Genomic DNA, 19687 nt, shown 5'->3' on the forward strand with positions numbered 1-19687 from the left:
AGTAGACTAGAGGAGTAGTAGTAGACTAGAGGAGTAGTAGACTAGAGGAGTAGTAGTAGACTAGAGGAGTAGTAGTAGACTAGAGGAGTAGTAGACTAGAGGAGTAGTAGTAGACTAGAGGAGTAGTAGTAGACTAGAGGAGTAGTAATAGACTAGAGGAGTAGTAGTAGACTAGAGGAGTAGTAGTAGACTAGAGGAGTAGTAGTAGACTAGAGGAGTAGTAGTAGACTAGAGGAGTAGTAGACTAGAGGAGTAGTAGTAGACTAGAGGAGTAGTAGTAGACTAGAGGAGTAGTAGTAGACTAGAGGAGTAGTAGTAGACTAGAGGAGTAGTAATAGACTAGAGGAGTAGTAGTAGACTAGAGGAGTAGTAGTAGACTAGAGGAGTAGTAGTAGACTAGAGGAGTAGTAGACTAGAGGAGTAGTAGTAGACTAGAGGAGTAGTAGTAGACTAGAGGAGTAGTAGTAGACTAGAGGAGTAGTAGTAGACTAGAGGAGTAGTAGTAGACTAGAGGAGTAGTAGACTAGAGGAGTAGTAGTAGACTAGAGGAGTAGTAGTAGACTAGAGGAGTAGTAGTAGACTAGAGGAGTAGTAGTAGACTAGAGGAGTAGTAGACTAGAGGAGTAGTAGTAGACTAGAGGAGTAGTAGTAGACTAGAGGAGTAGTAGTAGACTAGAGGAGTAGTAGTAGACTAGAGGAGTAGTAGTAGACTAGAGGAGTAGTAGTAGTAGAGGAGTAGTAGTAGACTAGAGGAGTAGTAATAGACTAGAGGAGTAGTAGTAGACTAGAGGAGTAGTAGTAGACTAGAGGAGTAGTAGTAGACTAGAGGAGTAGTAGTAGACTAGAGGAGTAGTAGACAAGAGGAGTAGTAGTAGACTAGAGGAGTAGTAGAGGAGTAGTAATAGACTAGAGGAGTAGCAGTAGACTAGAGGAGTAGTAGTAGACTAGAGGAGTAGTAATAGACTAGAGGAGTAGTAGTAGACTAGAGGAGTAGTAGTAGACTAGAGGAGTAGTAGTAGACTAGAGGAGTAGTAGACTAGAGGAGTAGTAGACTAGAGGAGTAGTAGTAGACTAGAGGAGTAGTAGTAGACTAGAGGAGTAGTAGTAGACTAGAGGAGTAGTAGACTAGAGGAGTAGTAGTAGACTAGAGGAGTAGTAGTAGACTAGAGGAGTAGTAGTAGAATAGAGGAGTAGTAGTAGACTAGAGGAGTAGTAGACTAGAGGAGTAGTAGTAGACTAGAGGAGTAGTAGTAGACTAGAGGAGTAGTAGTAGACTAGAGGAGTAGTAGTAGACTAGAGGAGTAGTAGTAGACTAGAGGAGGAGTAATAGACTAGAGGAGTAGTAGTAGACTAGAGGAGTAGTAGTAGACTAGAGGAGTAGTAATAGACTAGAGGAGTAGTAGACTAGAGGAGTAGTAGTAGACTAGAGGAGTAGTAGTATACTAGAGGAGTAGTAGTATACTAGAGGAGTAGTAGTAGACTAGAGGAGTAGTAGTAGACTAGAGGAGTAGTAGTAGACTAGAGGAGTAGTAGTATACTAGAGGAGTAGTAGTAGACTAGAGGAGTAGTAATAGACTAGAGGAGTAGTAGTAGACTAGAGGAGTAGTAGTAGTAGAGGAGTAGTAGTAGACTAGAGGAGTAGTAATAGACTAGAGGAGTAGTAGTAGACTAGAGGAGTAGTAGTAGACTAGAGGAGTAGTAGACAAGAGGAGTAGTAGTAGACTAGAGGAGTAGTAGTAGACTAGAGGAGTAGTAGTAGACTAGAGGAGTAGTAGACTAGAGGAGTAGTAGTAGACTAGAGGAGTAGTAGTAGACTAGAGGAGTAGTAGTAGACTAGAGGAGTAGTAGACTAGAGGAGTAGTAGACTAGAGGAGTAGTAGTAGACTAGAGGAGTAGTAGTAGACTAGAGGAGTAGTAGTAGACTAGAGGAGTAGTAGACTAGAGGAGTAGTAGTAGACTAGAGGAGTAGTAGTAGACTAGAGGAGTAGTAGTAGACTAGAGGAGTAGTAGTAGTTTGGAGGAGTAATAGACTAGAGGAGTAGTAGTAGACTAGAGGAGTAGTAGTAGACTAGAGGAGTAGTAATAGACTAGAGGAGTAGTAGACTAGAGGAGTAGTAGTAGACTAGAGGAGTAGTAGTAGACTAGAGGAGTAGTAGTATACTAGAGGAGTAGTAGTAGACTAGAGGAGTAGTAGTAGACTAGAGGAGTAGTAGTATACTAGAGGAGTAGTAGTAGACTAGAGGAGTAGTAGTAGACTAGAGGAGTAGTAATAGACTAGAGGAGTAGTAGTAGACTAGAGGAGTAGTAGTAGACTAGAGGAGTAGTAGTAGTAGAGGAGTAGTAGTAGACTAGAGGAGTAGTAGTAGACTAGAGGAGTAGTAGTAGACTAGAGTAGTAGTAGAATAGAGGAGTAGTAGTAGACTAGAGGAGTAGTAGTAGACTAGAGGAGTGGAGTAGTAGTAGACTAGAGGAGTAGTAGTAGACTAGAGGAGTAGTAGTAGACTAGAGGAGTAGTAGTAGACTAGAGTAGTAGTAGTAGACTAGAGGAGTAGTAATAGACTAGAGGAGTAGTAGTAGACTAGAGGAGTAGTAATAGACTAGAGGAGTAGTAGTAGACTAGAGGAGTAGTAGTAGACTAGAGGAGTAGTAGACAAGAGGAGTAGTAGTAGACTAGAGGAGTAGTAGACTAGAGGAGTAGTAATAGACTAGAGGAGTAGTAGTAGACTAGAGGAGTAGTAGTAGACTAGAGGAGTAGTAGTAGACTAGAGGAGTAGTAGACTAGAGGAGTAGTAGTAGACTAGAGGAGTAGTAGTAGACTAGAGGAGTAGTAGACTAGAGGAGTAGTAGTAGACTAGAGGAGTAGTAGTAGACTAGAGGAGTAGTAATATACTAGAGGAGTAGTAGTAGACTAGAGGAGTAGTAGTAGACTAGAGGAGTAGTAGTAGACTAGAGGAGTAGTAGTAGACTAGAGGAGTAGTAGACTAGAGGAGTAGTAGTAGACTAGAGGAGTAGTAGTAGACTAGAGGAGTAGTAGTAGACTAGAGGAGTAGTAATAGACTAGAGGAGTAGTAGTAGTAGAGGAGTAGTAGTAGACTAGAGGAGTAGTAGTAGACTAGAGGAGTAGTAGTAGACTAGAGGAGTAGTAGACTAGAGGAGTAGTAGTAGACTAGAGGAGTAGTAGTAGACTAGAGAAGTAGTAGTAGACTAGAGGAGTAGTAGTAGACTAGAGGAGTAGTAGTAGTAGAGGAGTAGTAGTAGACTAGAGGAGTAGTAGTAGACTAGAGGAGTAGTAATTGACTAGAGGAGTAGTAGACTAGAGGAGTAGTAGTAGACTAGAGGAGTAGTAGTATACTAGAGGAGTAGTAGTAGACTAGAGGAGTAGTAGTAGACTAGAGGAGTAGTAGTATACTAGAGGAGTAGTAGTAGACTAGAGGAGTAGTAGTAGACTAGAGGAGTAGTAATAGACTAGAGGAGTAGTAGTAGACTAGAGGAGTAGTAGTAGACTAGAGGAGTAGTAGTAGTAGAGGAGTAGTAGTAGACTAGAGGAGTAGTAGTAGACTAGAGGAGTAGTAGTAGACCAGAGGAGTAGTAGAATAGAGGAGTAGTAGTAGACTAGAGGAGTAGTAGTAGACTAGAGGAGTGGAGTAGTAGTAGACTAGAGGAGTAGTAGTAGACTAGAGGAGTAGTAGTAGACTAGAGGAGTAGTAGTAGACTAGAGGAGTAGTAATAGACTAGAGGAGTAGTAGTAGACTAGAGGAGTAGTAATAGACTAGAGGAGTAGTAGTAGACTAGAGGAGTAGTAGTAGACTAGAGGAGTAGTAGTAGACTAGAGGAGTAGTAGTAGTAGAGGATTAGTAGTAGACTAGAGGAGTAGTAGTAGACTAGAGGAGTAGTAGTAGACTAGAGGAGTAGTAAAATAGAGGAGTAGTAGTAGACTAGAGGAGTAGTAGTAGACTAGAGGAGTGGAGTAGTAGTAGACTAGAGGAGTAGTAGTAGACTAGAGGAGTAGTAGTAGACTAGAGGAGTAGTAGTAGACTAGAGGAGTAGTAGTAGACTAGAGGAGTAGTAATAGACTAGAGGAGTAGTAGTAGACTAGAGGAGTAGTAATAGACTAGAGGAGTAGTAGTAGACTAGAGGAGTAGTAGTAGACTAGAGGAGTAGTAGTAGACTAGAGGAGTAGTAGACAAGAGGAGTAGTAGTAGACTAGAGGAGTAGTAGACTAGAGGAGTAGTAATAGACTAGAGGAGTAGTAGTAGACTAGAGGAGTAGTAGTAGACTAGAGGAGTAGTAGACTAGAGGAGTAGTAGTAGACTAGAGGAGTAGTAGACTAGAGGAGTAGTAGTAGACTAGAGGAGTAGTAGTAGACTAGAGGAGTAGTAATAGACTAGAGGAGTAGTAGTAGACTAGAGGAGTAGTAGTAGACTAGAGGAGTAGTAGTAGACTAGAGGAGTAGTAGTAGACTAGAGGAGTAGTAGACTAGAGGAGTAGTAGTAGACTAGAGGAGTAGTAGTAGACTAGAGGAGTAGTAGTAGACTAGAGGAGTAGTAGTAGTAGAGGAGTAGTAGTAGACTAGAGGAGTAGTAATAGACTAGAGGAGTAGTAGTAGTAGAGGAGTAGTAGTAGACTAGAGGAGTAGTAGTAGACTAGAGGAGTAGTAGTAGACTAGAGGAGTAGTAGACTAGAGGAGTAGTAGTAGACTAGAGGAGTAGTAGTAGACTAGAGAAGTAGTAGTAGACTAGAGGAGTAGTAGTAGACTAGAGGAGTAGTAGTAGTAGAGGAGTAGTAGTAGACTAGAGGAGTAGTAGTAGACTAGAGGAGTAGTAATAGACTAGAGGAGTAGTAGACTAGAGGAGTAGTAGTAGACTAGAGGAGTAGTAGTAGACTAGAGGAGTAGTAGTATACTAGAGGAGTAGTAGTAGACTAGAGGAGTAGTAGTAGACTAGAGGAGTAGTAGTATACTAGAGGAGTAGTAGTAGACTAGAGGAGTAGTAGTAGACTAGAGGAGTAGTAATAGACTAGAGGAGTAGTAGTAGACTAGAGGAGTAGTAGTAGACTAGAGGAGTAGTAGTAGTAGAGGAGTAGTAGTAGACTAGAGGAGTAATAGTAGACTAGAGGAGTAGTAGTAGACTAGAGGAGTAGTAGTAGAATAGAGGAGTAGTAGTAGACTAGAGGAGTGGAGTAGTAGTAGACTAGAGGAGTAGTAGTAGACTAGAGGAGTAGTAGTAGACTAGAGGAGTAGTAGTAGACTAGAGGAGTAGTAATAGACTAGAGGAGTAGTAGTAGACTAGAGGAGTAGTAATAGACTAGAGGAGTAGTAGTAGACTAGAGGAGTAGTAGTAGACTAGAGGAGTAGTAGTAGACTAGAGGAGTAGTAGACAAGAGGAGTAGTAGTAGACTAGAGGAGTAGTAGACTAGAGGAGTAGTAATAGACTAGAGGAGTAGTAGTAGACTAGAGGAGTAGTAGTAGACTAAAGGAGTAGTAGTAGACTAGAGGAGTAGTAGACTAGAGGAGTAGTAGTAGACTAGAGGAGTAGTAGTAGACTAGAGGAGTAGTAGACTAGAGGAGTAGTAGTAGACTAGAGGAGTAGTAGTAGACTAGAGGAGTAGTAATAGGCTAGAGGAGTAGTAGTAGACTAGAGGAGTAGTAGTAGACTAGAGGAGTAGTAGTAGACTAGAGGAGTAGTAGTAGACTAGAGGAGTAGTAGACTAGAGGAGTAGTAGTAGACTAGAGGAGTAGTAGTAGACTAGAGGAGTAGTAGTAGACTAGAGGAGTAGTAGTAGACTAGAGGAGTAGTAGTAGTAGAGGAGTAGTAGTAGACTAGAGGAGTAGTAATAGACTAGAGGAGTAGTAGTAGACTAGAGGAGTAGTAGTAGTAGAGGAGTAGTAGTAGACTAGAGGAGTAGTAATAGACTAGAGGAGTAGTAGTAGACTAGAGGAGTAGTAGTAGACTAGAGGAGTAGTAGTAGACTAGAGGAGTAGTAGTAGACTAGAGGAGTAGTAGACAAGAGGAGTAGTAGTAGACTAGAGGAGTAGTAGACTAGAGGAGTAGTAGACTAGAGGAGTAGTAATAGACTAGAGGAGTAGTAGTAGACTAGAGGAGTAGTAGTAGACTAGAGGAGTAGTAGTAGACTAGAGGAGTAGTAGACTAGAGGAGTAGTAGTAGACTAGAGGAGTAGTAGTAGACTAGAGGAGTAGTAGACTAGAGGAGTAGTAGTAGACTAGAGGAGTAGTAGTAGACTAGATGAGTAGTAATAGACTAGAGGAGTAGTAGTAGACTAGAGGAGTAGTAGTAGACTAGAGGAGTAGTAGTAGACTAGAGGAGTAGTAGTAGACTAGAGGAGTAGTAGTAGACTAGAGGAGTAGTAGTAGACTAGAGGAGTAGTAGTAGACTAGAGGAGTAGTAGTAGTAGAGGAGTAGTAGTAGACTAGAGGAGTAGTAATAGACTACAGGAGTAGTAGTAGACTAGAGGAGTAGTAGTAGTAGAGGAGTAGTAGTAGACTAGAGGAGTAGTAATAGACTAGATGAGTAGTAGTAGACTAGAGGAGTAGTAGTAGACTAGAGGAGTAGTAGTAGACTAGAGGAGTAGTAGTAGACTAGAGGAGTAGTAGACTAGAGGAGTAGTAGTAGACTAGAGGAGTAGTAGTAGACTAGAGGAGTAGTAGTAGACTAGAGGAGTAGTAGTAGTTTAGAGGAGTAATAGACTAGAGGAGTAGTAGTAGACTAGAGGAGTAGTAGTAGACTAGAGGAGTAGTAGTAGACTAGAGGAGTAGTAGTAGACTAGAGGAGTAGTAGTAGACTAGAGGAGTAGTAGTAGACTAGAGGAGTAGTAGTAGACTAGAGGAGTAGTAGTAGTTTAGAGGAGTAATAGACTAGAGGAGTAGTAGTAGACTAGAGGAGTAGTAGTAGACTAGAGGAGTAGTAGTAGACTAGAGGAGTAATAGACTAGAGGAGTAGTAGACTAGAGGAGTAGTAGTAGACTAGAGGAGTAGTAGTAGACTAGAGGAGTAGTAGTAGACTAGAGGAGTAGTAGTAGTTTAGAGGAGTAATAGACTAGAGGAGTAGTAGTAGACTAGAGGAGTAGTAGTAGACTAGAGGAGTAGTAGTAGACTAGAGGAGTAATAGACTAGAGGAGTAGTAGTAGACTAGAGGAGTAGTAGTAGACTAGAGGAGTAGTAGACTAGAGGAGTAGTAGTAGACTAGAGGAGTAGTAGTAGACTAGAGGTGTAGTAATAAACTAGAGGAGTAGTAGACTAGAGGAGTAGTAGTATACTAGAGGAGTAGTAGTAGACTAGAGGAGTAGTAGTAGACTAGAGGAGTAGTAGTATACTAGAGGAGTAGTAGTAGACTAGAGGAGTAGTAGTAGACTAGAGGAGTAGTAGTAGACTAGAGGAGTAGTAGTAGACTAGAGGAGTAGTAGTATACTAGAGGAGTAGTAGTAGACTAGAGGAGTAGTAGTAGACTAGAGGAGTAGTAATAGACTAGAGGAGTAGTAGTAGACTAGAGGAGTAGTAGTAGACTAGAGGAGTAGTAGTAGACTAGAGGAGTAGTAGTAGACTAGAGGAGTAGTAGACTAGAGGAGTAGTAGTAGACTAGAGGAGTAGTAGTAGACTAGAGGAGTGGAGTAGTAGTAGACTAGAGGAGTAGTAGTAGACTAGAGGAGTAGTAGTAGTAGAGGAGTAGTAGTAGACTAGAGGAGTAGTAGAAGACTAGAGGAGTAGTAATAGACTAGAGGAGTAGTAGTAGACTAGAGGAGTAGTAATAGACTAGAGGAGTAGTAGTAGACTAGAGGAGTAGTAGACTAGAGGAGTAGTAGTAGACTAGAGGAGTAGTAGTAGACTAGAGGAGTAGTAGTAGATTAGAGGAGTTATAGACTAGAGGAGTAGTAGTAGACTAGAGGAGTAGTAGTAGACTAGAGGAGTGGAGTAGTAGTAGACTAGAGGAGTAGTAGTAGACTAGAGGAGTAGTAGTAGTAGAGGAGTAGTAGTAGACTAGAGGAGTAGTAGAAGACTAGAGGAGTAGTAATAGACTAGAGGAGTAGTAGTAGACTAGAGGAGTAGTAATAGACTAGAGGAGTAGTAGTAGACTAGAGGAGTAGTAGTAGACTAGAGGAGTAGTAGTAGACTAGAGGAGTAGTAGACTAGAGGAGTAGTAGTAGACTAGAGGAGTAGTAGACTAGAGGAGTAGTAGACTAGAGGAGTAGTAGACTAGAGGAGTAGTAGTAGACTAGAGGAGTAGTAGTAGACTAGAGGAGTAGTAGACTAGAGGAGTAGTAGACTAGAGGAGTAGTAGTAGACTAGAGGAGTAGTAGTAGACTAGAGGAGTAGTAGTAGACTAGAGGAGTAGTAGTAGACTAGAGGAGTAGTAGTAGACTAGAGGAGTAGTAATAGACTAGAGGAGTAGTAGTAGACTAGAGGAGTAGTAGTAGACTAGAGGAGTAGTAGACTAGAGGAGTAGTAGACTAGAGGAGTAGTAAGAGACTAGAGGAGTAGTAGTAGACTAGAGGAGTAGTAGTAGACTAGAGGAGTAGTAGTAGACTAGAGGAGTAGTAGACTAGAGGAGTAGTAGTAGACTAGAGGAGTAGTAGACTAGAGGAGTAGTAGTAGACTAGAGGAGTAGTAGTAGACTAGAGTAGTAGTAGTAGACTAGAGGAGTAGTAGTAGAGGAGTAGTAGTAGACTAGAGGAGTAGTAGTAGAGGAGTAGTAGTAGACTAGAGGAGTAGTAATAGACTAGAGGAGTAGTAGTAGTAGAGGAGTAGTAGTAGACTAGAGGAGTAGTAGTAGACTAGAGGAGTAGTAGTAGACTAGAGGAGTAGTAATAGACTAGAGGAGTAGTAGTAGTAGAGGAGTAGTAGTAGACTAGAGGAGTAGTAGTAGACTAGAGGAGTAGTAGTAGACTAGAGGAGTAGTAGTAGACTAGAGGAGTAGTAGTAGTAGAGGAGTAGTAGTAGACTAGAGGAGTAGTAATAGACTAGAGGAGTAGTAGTAGACTAGAGGAGTAGTAGTAGAGGAGTAGTAGTAGATTAGAGGAGTAGTAGTAGACTAGAGGAGTAGTAGTAGACTAGAGGAGTAGTAGTAGACTAGAGGAGTAGTAGTAGTAGAGGAGTAGTAGTAGACTAGAGGAGTAGTAATAGACTAGAGGAGTAGTAGTAGACTAGAGGAGTAGTAGTAGTAGAGGAGTAGTAGTAGACTAGAGGAGTAGTAATAGACTAGAGGAGTAGTAGTAGACTAGAGGAGTAGTAGTAGACTAGAGGAGTAGTAGTAGACTAGAGGAGTAGTAGTAGACTAGAGGAGTAGTAATAGACTAGAGGAGTAGTAGTAGACTAGAGGAGTAGTAGTAGACTAGAGGAGTAGTAGTAGACTAGAGGAGTAGTAATAGACTAGAGGAGTAGTAGTAGACTAGAGGAGTAGTAGTAGACTAGAGGAGTAGTAGTAGACTAGAGGAGTAGTAGTAGACTAGAGGAGTAGTAGTAGACTAGAGGAGTAGTAGTAGTAGAGGAGTAGTAGTAGACTAGAGGAGTAGTAGTAGACTAGAGGAGTAGTAGTAGACTAGAGGAGTAGTAGTAGACTAGAGGAGTAGTAGACTAGAGGAGTAGTAGTAGACTAGAGGAGTAGTAGTAGACTAGAGGAGTAGTAGTAGACTAGAGGAGTAGTAATAGACTGGAGTAGTAGTAGACTAGAGGAATGTGTGTGTGTGTGTGTGTGTGTGACTTCGTTGTTAGCTGCGTGTGTCTCTCCCTCCAGAGACTCTGCACCGTCAGCCTTGCTCTGCGTTTTCAACTTTTACTCTACATATTTAATGGAAGCCATGTTACTCTGGCCACAAAAGCATCGCTGCTATTTCTGTCCTTCTCTGACAGCACGCTCTGTTTCTCTGTCTCCCACCATCTCTGCTGCCTTTTCAAAACACCAGTTCACTGAAACGCAGTACAGAGCTAACTACAAAAGAGCTCACCCTCACTGTTTCACAATGATCTATCAGGAGACATCTGATTGTGTGTGTGTGTGTGCGTGTGTGTGTGTGTGTTAGAGAGTGTGTGTACAGTATGCATGTTAGGGAGAGAGAGTGTGTGTGTGTGTGTGTGTGTGTGTGTGTGTGTGTGTGTGTGTGTGTGTTGTAGAGAGTGTGTGTACAGTATGCATTTTAGGGAGAGTGTGTGTGTGTGTGTGTGTGTGTGTGTGTGTGTGTGTGTGTGTGTGTGTCTGTGTGTGTGTCTGTGTGTGTGTGAGAGAGTGTGTGTACAGTATGCATGTTAGGGAGAGTGTGTGTGTGTGTGTGTGTGTGTGTGTGTGTGTGTGTGTGTGTGTGTGTGTGTGTGTGTGTGTGTGTGTGTGTGTGTGTGTGTGTGTGTGTGTGTGTGTGTGTGTTTGAGAGTGTGTGTACAGTATGCATGTTAGGGTGAGTGTGTGTTTGTGTTAGAGAGTGTGTGTACAGTATGCATGTTAGGGAGAGTGTGTGTGTACCTGCAGACACTGCAGACGAAGCAGGTAGGGTGGTAGGTCCTCCCCAGAGCAGAGACCACCTCCCCGGTGATGAATCCGTCACAGCGATCACAGCGCGTCCCATACAGACGTTGGTAGTCTGACGTACAGATGTACTCACCACTCTTCTGATAGAACCCAGATCTAGCCAGGCCACACCCACACACTGGAGAGAGAGTTGGTGGGAGAGTGAGGGGAGAGAGAGAGTGAGGGGAGAGAGAGAGAGTATACGCCTTCACTATGGTGAATCACTAAAACAATACAGAAATACACTACGGAAAAAGAAGGAACAGCATGTCAGAAATCAGCTCAATGTAATTGAAGAATCCATAGACTCTAACCACTTCTGGGAAAATTGGAAAACACTAAACAAACAACAACACAAAGAATTATCTATCCAAAAAACAAAAAACACACACATTTCTTCACACAGGGTCGTGGGGTTAGACAGGGATGCAGCTTAAGCCCCACCCTCTTCAACATATATATCAAAGAATTGGCGCGGGCACTAGAAAAGTCTGCAGCACCCGGCCTCACCCTATTAGAATCCGAAGTCAAATGTCTGCTGTTTGCTGATGATCTGGTGCTTCTGTCACCAACCAAGGAGGGCCTACAGCAGCATCTAGATCTTATGCACAGATTCTGTCAGACCTGGGCCCTGACAGTAAATCTCAGTAAGACCAAAATAATGGTATTCCAAAAAAGGTCCAGTCACCAGGACCACAAATACAAATTCCATCTAGACACTGTTGCCCTAGAGCACACAAAAACTATACATACCTTGGCCTAAACATCAGCGCCACAGGTAACTTCCAAAAAGCTGTGAACGATCTGAGAGACAAGGCAAGAAGGGCATTCTATGCCATGAAAAGGAACATAAATTTCAACATACTGATTAGGATCTGGCTAAAAATACTTTAGTCAGTCATAGAGCCCATTGCCCTTTATGGTTGTGAGGTCTGGGGTCCGCTCACCAACCAAGACTTCACAAAATGGGACAAACACCAAATTGAGACTCAAAAATATCCTCCGTGTACAACGTAGAACACCAAATAATGCATGCAGAGCAGAATTAGGCCGATACCCACTAATTATCAAAATCCAGAAAAGAGACGTTAAATTCTATAACCACTTAAAAGGAAGCGATTCCCAAACCTTCCATAACAAAGCCATCACCTACAGAGAGATGAACCTGGAGAAGAGTCCCCTAAGCAAGCTGGTCCTGGGGCTCTGTTCACAAACACAAACACACCCCACAGAGCCCCAGGACAGCAGCACAATTAGACCCAACCAAATCATGAGAAAACAAAAAGATAATTACTTGACATATTGGAAAGAATTAACAAAAAAACAGTGCAAACTAGAATGCTATTTGGCCCTAAACAGAGAGTACACAGCGGCAGAATACCTGACCACTGTGACTGACCCAAAATTAAGGAAAGCTTTGACTATGTACAGACTCAGTGAGCATAGCCTTGCTATTGAGAAAGGCCGCCGTAGGCAGACATGGCTCTCAAGAGAAGACAGGCTATGTGCTCACTGCCCACAAAATGAGGTGGAAACTGAGCTGCACTTCCTAACCTCCTGCCCAATGTATGACCATATTAGAGAGACATATTTCCCTCAGATTACACAGATCCACAAAGAATTCGAAAACAAATCCAATTTTGAAAAACTCCCATATCTACTGGGTGAAATTCCACAGTGTGCTATCACAGCAGCAAGATTTGTGACCTGTTGCCACGAGAAAAGGGCAACCAGTGAAGAACTAACACCATTGTAAATACAACCCATATCTATGCTTATTTATTTTATCTTGTGTCCTTTACCATTTGTACATTGTTAAAACACTATATATATATATATATATATATATATATATATATATATATAAAATATGACATTTGTAATGTCTTTATTGTTTTGAAACTTATGTATGTGTGATGTTTACTGTTAATTTTTATTGTTTATTTCACTTTATATATTCACTTTATATATTATCTACCTCACTTGCTTTGGCAATGTTAACACATGTTTCCCATGCTAATAAAGCCCTTGAATTGAATTGAATTGAATTGAGAGAGAGAGAGAGAGGGGAGAGAGAGAGAGAAGAGAAGGAGAGAGAGGGAGAGGGAGAGGAAGAAAGAGAGAGAGAGATGGTGGATTGGGTTAAAGACTGAACACTCAAACTATTCTACATGAAAAACCATGGTAAAAACAAGAAACAATCTAGAAGAAAAAGAAACACACACCTATTTAGGCGAGGTGCTGGCTAGCGGAGTAGAAAACTTGAAACTGCTACAGTAATTCCTCAGCTTTAGTTGAGGTGGCAAAGCTATTCTATATCCCGGGTTTGGACCCAGTTGGTCACATCTGCCCCACTTCCACAGTAAACTGTTCGAAATGAGCCAATTAGTGTTTTTATGGGGAGCTCAGAGGGTTGTTCAGTGGTGGTTCTGACAGAGGTATTTTGTTGGGTTTCATTAAGTTTCCTCCTCCCTGCTTCTCCACACAGAACAGCCCACCCTCATTACAGACAGGCAGACATAGACATGGTGTGTGTGTATGTATATTTGCATGCATGCTTGCCATTGGAGGCTGCTGAGGGGAGGACGGCTCATAATAATGGCTGTAATGAAGCGAAGGGATTGGCATCAAACCATGTTTTTGAAAAATTTGATACCATTTCATATTCCGCTCCAGTCATTATCACAAGCCCATCCTCCCTAATTAAGGTGCCCCAGCCTCCTGTGGTGCGTGCCTCCTTGTGTGTGTGTGTTTCCGGGTGTCGGGTATACCGTTTGGTGTGATGTGAAAATAAAGACAATGTGGAAAACAGAAACAATTCATTGGAGATACAGTGCCTTGCGAAAGTATTCGGCCCCCTTGAACTTTGCGACCTTTTGCCACATTTCAGGCTTCAAACATAAAGATATAAAACTGTCTTTTTTTGTGAAGAATCAACAACAAGTGGGACACAATCATGAAGTGGAACGACATTTATTGGATATTTCAAACTTTTTTAACAAATCAAAAACTGAAAAATTGGGCGTGCAAAATTATTCAGCCCCTTTACTTTCAGTGCAGCAAACTCTCTCCAGAAGTTCAGTGAGGATCTCTGAATGATCCAATGTTGACCTAAATGACTAATGATGATAAATACAATCCACCTGTGTGGAATCAAGTCTCCGTATAAATGCACCTGCACTGTGATAGTCTCAGAGGTCCGTTAAAAGCGCAGAGAGCATCATGAAGAACAAGGAACACACCAGGCAGGTCCGAGATACTGTTGTGAAGAAGTTTAAAGCCGGATTTGGATACAAAAAGATTTCCCAAGCTTTAAACATCCCAAGGATCACAGTGCAAGCGATAATATTGAAATGGAAGGAGTATCAGACCACTGCAAATCTACCAAGACCTGACCGTCCCTCTAAACTTTCAGCTCATACAAGGAGAAGACTGATCAGAGATGCAGCCAAGAGGCCCATGATCACTCTGGATGAACTGCAGAGATCTACAGCTGAGGTGGGAGACTCTGTCCATAGGACAACAATCAGTCGTATATTGCACAAATCTGGCCTTTATGGAAGAGTGGCAAGAAGAAAGCCATTTCTTAAAGATATCCATAAAAAGTGTCGTTTAAAGTTTGCCACAAGCCACCTGGGAGACACACCAAACATGTGGAAGAAGGTGCTCTGGTCAGATGAAACCAAAATTGAACTTTTTGGCAACAATGCAAAACGTTATGTTTGGCGTAAAAGCAACACAGCTCATCACCCTGAACACACCATCCCCACTGTCAAACATGGTGGTGGCAGCATCATGGTTTGGGCCTGCTTTTCTTCAGCAGGGACAGGGAAGATGGTTAAAATTGATGGGAAGATGGATGGAGCCAAATACAGGACCATTCTGGAAGAAAACCTGATGGAGTCTGCAAAAGACCTGAGACTGGGACGGAGATTTGTCTTCCAACAAGACAATGATCCAAAACATAAAGCAAAATCTACAATGGAATGGTTCAAAAATAAACATATCCAGGTGTTAGAATGACAAAGTCAAAGTCCAGACCTGAATCCAATCAAGAATCTGTGGAAAGAACTGAAAACTGCTGTTCACAAATGCTCTCCATCCAACCTCACTGAGCTCGAGCTGTTTTGCAAGGAGGAATGGGAAAAAATGTCAGTCTCTCGATGTGCAAAACTGATAGAGACATACCCCAAGCGACTTACAGCTGTAATCGCAGCAAAAGGTGGCGCTACAAAGTATTAACTTAAGGGGGCTGAATAATTTTGCACGCCCAATTTTTCCGTTTTTGATTTGTTAAAAAAGTTTGAAATATCCAATAAATGTCGTTCCACTTCATGATTGTGTCCCACTTGTTGTTGATTCTTAAAAAAAATACAGTTTTATATCTTTATGTTTGAAGCCTGAAATGTGGCAAAATGTCGCAAAGTTCAAGGGGGCCGAATACTTTCGCAAGGCACTGTAAATAAGACGGAACAAAATACCCTTTCCTGTTCTCCATGAGAAGAGAGAAAGAGAGGAATGGAAAGAGAGAGAGAGAGAGAGAGAGAGAGAGAGAGAGGAGATGGAGAGAGAGAAAGAGATGGAGATGGAGAGAAAGAGGAATGGAAAGAGAGAGAGAGAGAGAAAGAGAGGAATGGAAAGAGAGAGAGAGAGAAAGAGAGGAATGGAAAGAGAGAGAGAGGAATGGAAAAAGAGAGAGAGAGAGAGAGAGAGAAAGAGAGGAATGGAAAGAGAGAGCGAGAGAGAGAGAGAGAGAAAGAGATGGAGATGGAGAGAGAGAAAGAGATGGAGAGAGAGAGAAAGAGAGGAATGGAGAGAAAGAGACAGAGAGAGAGAGAGATGGCGATGGAGAGAGATGGCGATGGAGAGAGAGAGAGACAGAGATAAGACAGAGAGAGAGATAGAGAGATGAAGGAGAGAGAGAGAAAGAGGGAGAGAGAGATGAAGGAGAGAGAGAGAGATGAGAGAGAGAGAGAAAGATGAGGGAGAGAGAGAGACTACATGTGTGATTTGTTCTAGTAAACAGAGTTGGTATTCTCTACAGCTATTTGTCTGTAAGGTCAAGTGAAGAGATAAACTATAGTAACTCTAGTGGGTGTGGTTCCTAAAAAGGTACTTCTAAAGGAGGATCAATATGTTTAAATCAGATCAGTGAATCACCATTTTGCTCTTTTGCTCTCCCTCTCTCCGTCTCCCTCTCTCCGTCTCCCTCTCTCCGTCTCCCTCTCTCCGTCTCCCTCTCTCCGCTGTATCTGATGCTTTCTTCATCTACTGACACTGAAACTGTAAGACTGACATTATTCTGTATCTGATGCTTTCTTCATCTACTGACACTGAAACTGTAAGACTGACATTATTCTGTATCTGATGCTTTCTTCATCTACTGACACTGAAACTGTAAGACTGACATTATTCTGTATCTGATGCTTTCTTCATCTACTGACACTGAAACTGTAGGACTGACATTATTCTGTATCTGATGCTTTCTTCATCTACTGACACTGAAACTGTAGGACTGACATTATTCTGTATCTGATGCTTTCTTCATCTACTGACACTGAAACTGTAAGACTGACATTATTCTGTATCTGATGCTTTCTTCCTCTACTGACACTGAAACTGTACGACTGACATTATTCTGTATCTGATGCTTTCTTCATCTACTGACACTGAAACTGTACGACTGACATTATTCTGTATCATTGTATCTGATGCTTTCTTCATCTACTGACACTGAAACTGTACGACTGACATTATTCTGTATCTGATGCTTTCTTCCTCTACTGACACTGAAACTGTAAGACTGACATTATTCTGTATCTGATGCTTTCTTCATCTACTGACACTGAAACTGTAAGACTGACATTATTCTGTATCTGATGCTTTCTTCCTCTACTGACACTGAAACTGTACGACTGACTTTATTCTGTATACACTGTATCTGATGCTTTCTTCATCTACTGACACTGAAACTGTAAGACTGACTTTATTCTGTATCTGATGCTTTCTTCCTCTACTGACACTGAAACTGTACGTCTGACTTTATTCTGTATCTGATGCTTTCTTCATCTACTGACACTGAAACTGTACGACTGACATTATTCTGTATCACTGTATCTGATGCTTTCTTCATCTACTGACACTGAAACTGTACGACTGACATTATTCTGTATCTGATGCTTTCTTCCTCTACTGACACTGAAACTGTACGTCTGACTTTATTCTGTATCTGATGCTTTCTTCATCTACTGACACTGAAACTGTACGACTGACATTATTCTGTATCACTGTATCTGATGATTTCTTCATCTACTGACACTGAAACTGTACGACTGACATTATTCTGTATCTGATGCTTTCTTCCTCTACTGACACTGAAACTGTAGGACTGACATTATTCTGTATCTGATGCTTTCTTCATCTACTGACACTGAAACTGTAAGACTGACTTTATTCTGTATCTGATGCTTTCTTCATCTACTGACACTGAAACTGTAAGACTGATATTACTCTGTATCTGATGCTTTCTTCATCTACTGACACTGAAACTGTAAGACTGACATTATTCTGTATCTGATGCTTTCTTCATCTACTGACACTGAAACTGTAAGACTGACATTATTCTGTATCTGATGCTTTCTTCATCTACTGACACTGAAACTGTAGGACTGACATTATTCTGTATCTGATGCTTTCTTCATCTACTGACACTGAAACTGTACGACTGACATTATTCTGTATCTGATGCTTTCTTCATCTACTGACACTGAAACTGTAAGACTGATATTATTCTGTATCTGATGCTTTCTTCATCTACTGACACTGAAACTGTACGACTGACATTATACTGTATCTGATGCTTTCTTCATCTACTGACACTGAAACTGTACGACTGACTTTATTCTGTATACACTGTATCTGATGCTTTCTTCATCTACTGACACTGAAACTGTAAGACTGACTTTATTCTGTATCTGATGCTTTCTTCCTCTACTGACACTGAAACTGTACGTCTGACTTTATTCTGTATCTGATGCTTTCTTCATCTACTGACACTGAAACTGTACGACTGACATTATTCTGTATCACTGTATCTGATGCTTTCTTCATCTACTGACACTGAAACTGTACGACTGACATTATTCTGTATCTGATGCTTTCTTCCTCTACTGACACTGAAACTGTACGTCTGACTTTATTCTGTATCTGATGCTTTCTTCATCTACTGACACTGAAACTGTACGACTGACATTATTCTGTATCACTGTATCTGATGATTTCTTCATCTACTGACACTGAAACTGTACGACTGACATTATTCTGTATCTGATGCTTTCTTCCTCTACTGACACTGAAACTGTAGGACTGACATTATTCTGTATCTGATGCTTTCTTCATCTACTGACACTGAAACTGTAAGACTGACTTTATTCTGTATCTGATGCTTTCTTCATCTACTGACACTGAAACTGTAAGACTGATATTACTCTGTATCTGATGCTTTCTTCATCTACTGACACTGAAACTGTAAGACTGACATTATTCTGTATCTGATGCTTTCTTCATCTACTGACACTGAAACTGTAAGACTGACATTATTCTGTATCTGATGCTTTCTTCATCTACTGACACTGAAACTGTAGGACTGACATTATTCTGTATCTGATGCTTTCTTCATCTACTGACACTGAAACTGTACGACTGACATTATTCTGTATCTGATGCTTTCTTCATCTACTGACACTGAAACTGTAAGACTGATATTATTCTGTATCTGATGCTTTCTTCATCTACTGACACTGAAACTGTACGACTGACATTATACTGTATCTGATGCTTTCTTCATCTACTGACACTGAAACTGTAAGACTGACATTATTCTGTATCTGATACTTTCTTCCTCTACTGACACTGAAACTGTAAGACTGACTTTATTCTGTATCTGATGCTTTCTTCATCTACTGACACTGAAACTGTAAGACTGACATTATTCTGTATCTGATGCTTTCTTCCTCTACTGACACTGAAACTGTACGACTGACATTATTCCGTATCTGATGTTTTCTTCATCTACTGACACTGAAACTGTAAGACTGATATTATTCTGTATCTGATGCTTTCTTCATCTACTGACACTGAAACTGTAAGACTGATATTATTCTGTATCTGATGCTTTCTTCATCTACTGACACTGAAACTGTACGACTGACATTATACTGTATCTGATGCTTTCTTCATCTACTGACACTGAAACTGTACGACTGACTTTATTCTGTATACACTGTATCTGATGCTTTCTTCATCTACTGACACTGAAACTGTAAGACTGACTTTATTCTGTATCTGATGCTTTCTTCCTCTACTGACACTGAAACTGTACGTCTGACTTTATTCTGTATCTGATGCTTTCTTCATCTACTGACACTGAAACTGTACGACTGACATTATTCTGTATCACTGTATCTGATGCTTTCTTCATCTACTGACACTGAAACTGTACGACTGACATTATTCTGTATCTGATGCTTTCTTCCTCTACTGACACTGAAACTGTACGTCTGACTTTATTCTGTATCTGATGCTTTCTTCATCTACTGACACTGAAACTGTACGACTGACATTATTCTGTATCACTGTATCTGATGATTTCTTCATCTACTGACACTGAAACTGTACGACTGACATTATTCTGTATCTGATGCTTTCTTCCTCTACTGACACTGAAACTGTAGGACTGACATTATTCTGTATCTGATGCTTTCTTCATCTACTGACACTGAAACTGTAAGACTGACTTTATTCTGTATCTGATGCTTTCTTCATCTACTGACACTGAAACTGTAAGACTGATATTACTCTGTATCTGATGCTTTCTTCATCTACTGACACTGAAACTGTAAGACTGACATTATTCTGTATCTGATGCTTTCTTCATCTACTGACACTGAAACTGTAAGACTGACATTATTCTGTATCTGATGCTTTCTTCATCTACTGACACTGAAACTGTAGGACTGACATTATTCTGTATCTGATGCTTTCTTCATCTACTGACACTGAAACTGTACGACTGACATTATTCTGTATCTGATGCTTTCTTCATCTACTGACACTGAAACTGTAAGACTGATATTATTCTGTATCTGATGCTTTCTTCATCTACTGACACTGAAACTGTA

The 19687-nt window shown here is 41.0% G+C and overlaps 1 protein-coding gene across 4 annotated transcripts in view; it reads right to left on the bottom strand.

The window, feature by feature from the left end:
- LOC110487772 (actin-binding LIM protein 3) overlaps positions 1-19687 on the bottom strand; it is a 127886-nt gene that overhangs the window by 48768 nt on the left and 59431 nt on the right. For all 4 annotated transcript variants that reach the window (XM_036943288.1, XM_036943287.1, XM_036943286.1 and 1 more), the window contains exon 3: positions 10464-10647. In XM_036943288.1, coding sequence (XP_036799183.1) covers positions 10464-10647 — 184 coding nt within the window. The remainder of the gene's footprint in view (positions 1-10463; positions 10648-19687) is intronic.

Source organism: Oncorhynchus mykiss, chromosome 14 (genome assembly GCF_013265735.2).
Source record: "Oncorhynchus mykiss isolate Arlee chromosome 14, USDA_OmykA_1.1, whole genome shotgun sequence".
Classification (NCBI taxonomy): Eukaryota; Metazoa; Chordata; class Actinopteri; order Salmoniformes; family Salmonidae; genus Oncorhynchus; species Oncorhynchus mykiss.